The sequence below is a fragment of the Rhinolophus ferrumequinum genome, chromosome 4 (genome assembly GCF_004115265.2).
Source record: "Rhinolophus ferrumequinum isolate MPI-CBG mRhiFer1 chromosome 4, mRhiFer1_v1.p, whole genome shotgun sequence".
In the NCBI taxonomy this organism is placed as follows: domain Eukaryota; kingdom Metazoa; phylum Chordata; class Mammalia; order Chiroptera; family Rhinolophidae; genus Rhinolophus; species Rhinolophus ferrumequinum.
This window is the reverse complement of record NC_046287.1, coordinates 5,788,560-5,796,788: the sequence shown is the minus strand read 5'-3', so window position 1 is coordinate 5,796,788 and position 8,229 is coordinate 5,788,560. Positions and strand designations below refer to the sequence as shown.

Genomic DNA, 8,229 nt, shown 5'->3' with positions numbered 1-8,229 from the left:
TAACAACCAGGTTTCCCTCTTTCACGTCCACTGTCACTGACTAAATTACAGGGACCCTGGGTTTTGGAGACCGAAGGGGTGTGCTCGGTTTGCTTAATCAGAGGTGCTCAGGGCAGCCTCTCAGTTGAGACACTGCCTTTTTTTTTTTTTTTTAAGCTTTAGAAACAGCATGTTTTCAGTATCTCCAGAGCTACTCGGTCCAACCCGTGCCCACATTCACTTACTCTGTTTATTATCCCAACACTCTCCTCCTAATGCTGCCTCTCCTCGGCCACGGTTGGACATATACTGACAGCCTTTGTCTCTTTGAACCCCATTTTTCTGTGTCGACACTTTCTTCAGTTCTGCTGCCCTAGTCTTTTAACGTATTGCTGACGTTTTGGCCCAGGGCATCCCACGTTTTAATCACTCGGACGCCGTCGGCACCAGTAGCCACGCCCACTCCCCACAGCGGCCGAAGCAGGAAGTTTGTCTGCGCCCGCGCGCCGTAGTGACGGTGGCAGCGCGCAGGCGCAGTTGCGGGCTGCCGGCGGCGTGTTCCTCTTTCCGGGGGTTCCCAGCTTCCTGGCCCGAGGACGCCGGCACTTTCCCGGGGGCCTCCCGCCGCGGCTCGCCCCGGGCTCCGGACGCTCTCCAGCTCCCGAAGCCGCTGCTCTGGGTCGCACGCCTCCTCTGGCGACAGACCCATGGCCGAGCGTGGGGACCTGGACCTGACCGGCGCCAAACAGAACACCGGAGTTTGGCTGGTCAAGGTACTGTCCGCGCGACTCCCGCTTGCGCTCCTCCTCGTACTTTATGTTGTCAGTAGTTTCAGCGAGTCGAGACGGTCCCACGCCGGCCGTTCACCTTTTAAAGTTCTCCACGGTCATCTCCTTAGAGCTTCCCGTGTCTTGAGAGGCAGGACTCATTGTTGCGCTCGTTTGCAGACGAGGCAATTAGGGACCCACAGTGTCTGTCCTTCAGCCAATTAGGAGTCCGAACCTGCCGGGAACGGGTCTCCATTCCCCACGACCTGGTTTTCCCGGGGCCCGGTCTCGGTGTCCCCGATTCGCGCGGTGCATTTTACCCCAGACTGAAGAATTTCTGCGTCTTCTCCTGGTGAAACTGGTCATCATCGTGAACCTGTACAGGAAGCGGAGCATGTCTGCTGCTGCTGCCTGTGCCATTTTCTCGGCCAGAAAGGAACACTGATCTCCGCGTACCCTTAAAAAGTGTCCTCTTAGGGTGATGGCCCTTCAGGGAGTTCTCGGGCGAGCGGAGCGTGCTGAGCTCACGCCGCGGGGCCGGAGAGTTCCTTCAGAGCACGACGGGGCTCCTGAAACTGACCGTCAGAACGGTGTTTTGTAAAGACACCAGATCTTGATCAGCCCTTAGCCCAGCTTTACTTTTTCATATTGGGGAGTGTTGTCTCTTAGGAGAGTTTCATAAGATACATAATCAGATGTGATTATGAATCTTTGAACTTAAAGGAAAATGTAGGGACCTTTGGTTAGTTAAATTTTTAAAAACTTTTTTTTTTATCACATGGCTGAATTCTCATGAATTGACTCTGAGGGGCCCTCCCTGTCCACCTCTTTAAAATAGCTCATGTCATTCGCTAGCACGCCAAACCTGTGTTATATAGTCTGCAAAGCGCTTTTCAGTGTGAAGTCCTGCTGTGGTGATGTGTTCAGTGTCGGTTACCTCCCTCTCCCCAGCGCGGGCATGCACAATCACATCCCGTGAGAGTAGGATCTTTGCCTGTCACACCCAGAATTGTGTTTGGCACCTGGTAATTGCTCAACAGATAATGTGATGAATGAAGCATCTCTTACTCTTCAACCCAGCCTTAGTCGCTGGCACTCGTTTGACTTGTCACAGCTATATCAGTATGCCTTAAAAAGATGGAGTAAATGAGCGTTTCTCTCTCCTACTGCATGCTAAGTGGAGGAGAATCATTAAGGAGAACTGCCTTGCAGACTGAAAGAGCTTGAAAATATGGTGGAACTTTGGAACTTGAGGTGATGCACTTATGATTGGAGCACAGTAAACGCTCCATAAATGTTTACCTTCCAGGATTCGGATGGGTGGACAGAGCCATAGCGTAGTGTACCATGGAGAGTGGAACAGAAACGCAAGACTGAAAATGCATGTTAACATGGTGTGTCCTGGGAAACAAAGAGGAGATTATTATGTATTATGCCTAGAGCAGAGAGTCTGCGTAAAAAAGGGGGGACCACATACTCATATTGCTGTATTGTGAAATGGGGCTGTCTTTAGTCTCTAGGAAGTGAGGACCCTTTTGGAGGGTTTTGAATAATGCAGCGGTGCAAATGATTATTTCAGGAAGAAAAAGTTTGAGGGGAATCTAACCAGAGTCAAAATTAGAAAATTATCACAGGATCACTGGTTTGTGATAATGAAGTCTGAGGAGTTAGGGAAATGTTTTTAGTAAGTTGTTAAGACTTGGTGATTGACTAAATGTGAAGGTGAAAGAATGTAATGAATCTCAAATGAAGTTCACAAGTTTTAGTGATCTCTCATGTATGGCTATTTGAATATATTTTATCTCTAAAAAGAACTCAACTGTTCTTGTTTTACAAAGATAGTTGTCATGTTTCGTTATTTATTGTTTGCAATATCATTGTTTCCTGGTATCAACTTGGCTGTAGTATTTCTGTTTCTAATCTTATGTGTCAGAATCACAGGTTTGCAAACCTTTCCAGGGTGTGAAAGGACTTTCTTGTCTGTTCTTGTCCAATGACAGCCTTATCTCTGAAAGAGGACGAGAATTGCTAGCAAATACTTTCTGTTCCAAAATCCATTCTTGTTCCACCTTTATTTGACAACTTTTATTTCTGCTCTAGTTAAAGGAGTCTTAGTAGGCAGTGGGGTTTGATTTGCACAGCTGTCAGATGGTTTGAACTTGTTTCCTTTGCACTGGGGTTCACATCCAGTGTGATTTTCATGCCCAGATCTTGAGCATACTTGGATTTGCATCTCTGAATCGTAGTAATAAATTGCATTAAATAGTAATGGTAAATTTCATTTTCAGCTTTCTTTGTGTGATATTAAAATATAACATTTGCTTAGAAAGTGTGTCTTTATTCTCATCCAGTCAGAATTTGTGAATAGAACCACATCCTGATTTCAAGTCTTTTCTCTGTATGTTAATCTTTCTCATTATAAACAATACCTTGAATTCTGGTCTTTGAGGATAACATTGCAAAATAGGTGAGTTTCTTCTTAGCATCTAAAAGTTAATAGGCCATCTTGTACATATTTTATTAATTCCATAACTAGACAGGTGTAGAACAGGTAAGTACAGTCAGAGGTATACTCGTACAAACAAGATCTCTGTGAGTTTTGAGCAGGGAAACAGTTTGGCTGGAACAGGGAAGACTTTGTGGGGAAGGTAACAGTTAAGAAGAGCCTGTGGAGTTGATTAGTTAGAAAACACTTCCCAGCAGGGCTGGGGAGAACTACAGGTATTCAGGAAAAGGCAAATGTAGTAAATTTTGTACCAGAATATCCAGTATGTGTACTGTCTGGCCTAATGAAATGCCATTTCTGGGGTTTGAATATCTTAAGTCTACAAGAGAATAATGATCCAAACAAGCTTTGATAGATGATAGACGTGGTTGGGTTTCTCTCTATAATAGATGTCACCTGTGAAAACACGTAAGCAGTCACAGTTTTCACCTTGTCTGGGAGTCAGTCCCTTGTAGTTCTTCAGTCTGTGCCACTGTTAGGTCACCAACTGGTCACACCACCAGCACACGTTGTCCCTCCACCAAATCACGATTTAACATGGTGGATGATATTAGTTCTGTTGTTTGGCTCCCAATATTTAGACTGCTAGAAAAATCATCTCTCCTTATGGTTGGCTGGGGGGTCAAGTACATGATGGCGAAGAGGAGGAGATAGAGCCAGCAGGTCATTAGGAGTGAGGGGACTTTAGTAAGTAATGAATACCGTCCTGGGTCCTGAGTTATGAGAAGTGCCTCCTCTTTTTTGGGGATGGACAGGTGGAGGCATTGACAGGAACTGCATGTGTAACCAACAGCTCTCTAGCCAGCAAAAAGAGGGGTTCTAGCCCAGTCAGCCTTCTTAGGAATATTTTGACTGATGTTTGTTGGAGGAGAGGATCAGGACAGGAGGGACATCCTTCCCTGTGAAAGTTATGTCCTTCGTTCAGTGACTCAAATGCCACCAAGTTCGGCCTTTGGTATTTCACAGGCAGGTAAGCAGTTGGACATTGGCTGCCAAAGAGAAAGCTATATACAGGGAGAGGTGAAACTGGGATGGGTGATACCCCACAGCCTTGCAGGGGAAAAAGGAAGTTACAGTTCTTGGTAGCAACGATTTTACAAAGAGAACCTATGAAGTAGGTACTAATTATCTATATTTTTCAGGTGGTAAAATTGAGGCTTAGGGAGGTTAATTGTCTTGCCCAAGCATAGGACAGTGATTCAGAGTTAGGTCTATTGGGCTAAAAGCTTATGCCAGCAACAGAAGGTGTCTCCCCTCCCCCCCTCTCGAGTCTCTTTAATGAGTTGCCTCCCTGGAGAACAGAGGTGGCGTGGGGACTTCATTTTTGTGACCTTAGGTCTCGTCAGCTCCATATGTTGACTTTCAAGAGGACACGGGAGTTGCCTGTCATAGATTGGGTTCCGTGGGAAGCTGACTCTGAGATGGAGATTAGCATGCAGGGGGTTACTAGAGAGGTCTCTTGGGATCACCACCTGTGGCCGGAAGGATGGAAGCAGGATTGGGCAGAGGGTGTGCTGCAGTCTGTGAAAAATGAGGGCAGTTCCCCAGGGAGCCCTCGCGCTGTGCCGAGCGGGGCAGGCTGTACCCTGTGTCTGCCAGTCTTTGCGTGAGGTTTGCCCTGGGAAAACCAGAGCGTGTGACCTTGGTCCGAGAGCCGCTCATCATGGAGGCAGTTCCAGAGGGCCGACAGCTCAAGGCCGTGTGGCCACACTCCGGCCGCTGAGGGAACAGGCCTTCGGTCCTAAACGGGGAGGTGGGTGTCACAGCGCACTGTCCACTGCAGGGCCCTTCATTTGCTTGTATTTGGAGAAACAAGGCTTCGGAGACGAGTAGTCGTTGCGGAAGTAGATACTAGAAGCCACGTTGGCAGAGAAGCTTAGGGGAGAAAGTTGAACCTGTCACCTGAGCACCTGGCTTCAAAGGCAGGTTGACCCTATTGGTCACCCAGCTTGATTGGTCCAACGTGCCCTCACTGATGGCCAGTCCTCGTAGGGGCTCGAGTGTGTCATGGTGGGCACGGTGGCCCATGCTCTGTACACAGGACGTACAGTCTGTGCAGGGACAGACATCCGTGAAATGATAGTCCTGATGAAAACACCCACCACAGGTGAGGACACCGAGGCAAGGAATAGTGTTTCAGGAATGTGAAGAACAAAGGAACTTGACCCAGGGGGTCAAGGGAGAGTCAAGGGGAAATAATGCTGAAGGGAGTCGTTTTCTGTCACTTTCTCTGGTTTTGGAAAATCTGAGAAAATAGCCCTTGTACCTATTATCTTGTCTTGGTCTAATTTATTTATTTAATGAATGTGAAGACAGTGGAAACAACACAGATATCTCACAGGTGACATGTTGAGAAGAGTGTTTTGGGGAAATTTACTAAGAAAGTAGATTTCAGGTGTTTTCATCCCAAAAAAGTACTTATGTGAGGAGAGGATATGTTCATTATCTTGACTGTAGTAATCATTTTACTGTATATTAAATCACGTTGTACATCTTAAATATATACAATTTTGTTTTAAAAATGAAACGTTTTAACTTAAAATATCAGCTGTCCAAAAAAAAAAAAAGTGTTTTGGAGCCTTGGAATCATGTACTGTGTACCATTTTTTTCCCCTCACTTTTTTCAGACTTAATGGGCTGGAACTTCTGGGAAGCCCATTTCCATAAGCTGTTGGTGTGGAGAGCTACATGTGATTTACACGCTATCCTTGTCTTCTGTTTTTCGTTGCAAGGGGGTAGTGTTTTGGCAGCTCTTGAATTAAATAAGTTGGTGGGTTTACCTGGGAACCTATCATTTTATTATAATAACGATGACAATGTAGTATGAGTTCCAAACTTGTTTTTATTAATTGACTTCTGGAACATAATCTTTAAGTTGGCAGTTACTCACTTATATTAGGTGTAATTTATTGTACTGAATTTGTTAAATTTGTTTCAGTTATGGTATGTAGTTAACTTAGAATTGTTTTCGTATTGTTTGGTGGCCTGAACTGTAGTCTCCAGCAGTTTGATCACAGTCTTCTGACCTGTTTAATGTGGTGAAGAAGTCGGTGTCGTTCCAGGGTTCCAAGACTCCAAAACATTCTTGTCTCCCCTTTAGCTTAACAGCATTTCAAGGAGCCAGCAATGAGGGGACAGTGGCAGGTTGGACAATGCTCCACTCCACTATTGGCGTTTTCCCTTTTTACCCCTTATTTTAAGGTGGATCTCTGAAATAAGTTTCCCTCTGAGAACGCAATGCGGTTTATTACAACTGAATTCCATATCCTAGGTGTATCCCAAAGCCATCGTTGTCATTACATTAACATCAGCTGTCGTTTCTTCAACAGTATCCAGTCGTTAATGGAACAGCTCTGCTCCCAGTATGTGCCAGCCGATTCTAGATGCTGGGGTAGGTAGTGAACAATACACAAAGTGTCTGCCTTCTGCAGAGTACGTTCTACTGCCGAGGGAGAATAGACAGTAGATACAGAGAAGGTGAAAAGTGCTCTGAAGACAAAGGAATCAGGGTTAAAGGAATCAATAGGACGCTCTTAAATGGGGGGGGGCCTCACTGATAGGAGGACCTAAAGGACATTATGGGGCGTGCCCTGCAGGTATCTGGGGAAGAATATTCCGGACAGAATTACCAGGAAATCAGGTCCTCAGATGGGATGGTTCTGGGAGTGTTCACAGATTCGTATAGTTAGAATCGAGAGGGAGAGGATGAGGCCCTGGGATAGCAGGGGCTGAATCGTCTAAGCCCTCCCAGGAGTCCCACCGGGCCACGTGGAAGCCAGTAGCCATGGGGAGGCGGAATGGCCCGCTGCTTGTGCAGCTAGCTGGGGTCAGGGTCCTGGCTTCACCACTTTGGGCAACCGATAAGTTTCTGGTGCCTCAATTTCTTCATCTGCAGAATGGCAGGATGATCATGGAGTTGTGGGGATTAAGTGGTGTTTGTGAAGTGCTGAGAAGATAGCTGGCGTGTAGCAAGCACTGTGGAGGTGTCTGTCAAAGAAATCGAAAGGCTTCGAGCATAACACTGTCATCTGATGTACGTTATAAGATGTGCACTGTGGCTGCTGCATGGAGAATAAACCGGTCGTGGGTCAGAGCAGAAGCAAGGAAATAGGAGGCCATGGCAGCAATCGCACAGAGACGATGGGACCCGGACGGGAACCCTGGCATTGGTGGCAAGGGGTGGGAGCCGGGATGGCTGATAGGATGTGTCAGGTGGCTGGATGTGGAATGTGAGAAAAAAAGGAGTATTCAGGGAAACTGCACGGTTGCAGACGGAGTGCTGGAAGAATGGAGTTGGCTTCACGGAGACTTGGAACATTGGAGCAGGAGCAGGTTTCTGAGGGAGAAATAGGAGTTCTGCTGTGGCGATTTTACGCTTCACCTGTCTACGGAATGCGCAGATGGAGAGTTTGAGTCGGCGGTTGGATGTGTGGGTTGGGACTTGGGGGGAGAGCCTGGACTTGCTGTAAGTTGGACAACTGTCAGATGGTGTTTAAAGCCACGAGACTGGAGGAATCGCGTGAGCTCAGGTGTGGGTAGAGAAGGGAGGCCTGAGGACTGAAGTTAGGACGTTAGGAGGCTGAGTCCAGAGAAGTAGGAGGAAAATCACGAGAGACTGCGGGGACTCGAAGCCACGTGGAGAAAGTGTCTGAACAGGGAGGAAGCAGTTCGCAGACGCTGTGGATGAGTGTGGCAGCGGAGGACTGAATGCTCACCTGGCAGGACGGACACTGGGCAGCCTCGGCCGTCGTGAGATGCGGTGGGGGCGCGGAGGGGAACGTGTGCAGAGAGACGGCAGAGGAGGAGCTGCAGGCAGTCAGCACGGACAGCCTTTCAAAGAGTCCTGCTGCAGAGAGAGGCAGAGAAATGGGACGGGGTGGACAGACTGACGAGTCAGCCCTTACCAGGCGTGCGATCTCGAGCGCATGTGCTCACCTCTCTCTCCCTCAGTTTCCTCATTTGTAAGATGGGGAAATC

At 47.4% G+C, this 8,229-nt stretch overlaps 1 protein-coding gene across 1 annotated transcript in view; it reads left to right on the top strand.

The window, feature by feature from the left end:
* Positions 1–511: 511 nt before the first annotated feature.
* Positions 512–8,229, top strand: part of GTF2F2 (general transcription factor IIF subunit 2) — a 121,675-nt gene continuing 113,957 nt past the window's right edge. Inside the window, exon 1 of the mRNA XM_033104974.1 lies at positions 512–752. Coding sequence (XP_032960865.1) covers positions 687–752 — 66 coding nt within the window. The 5' untranslated portion in view covers positions 512–686. The remainder of the gene's footprint in view (positions 753–8,229) is intronic.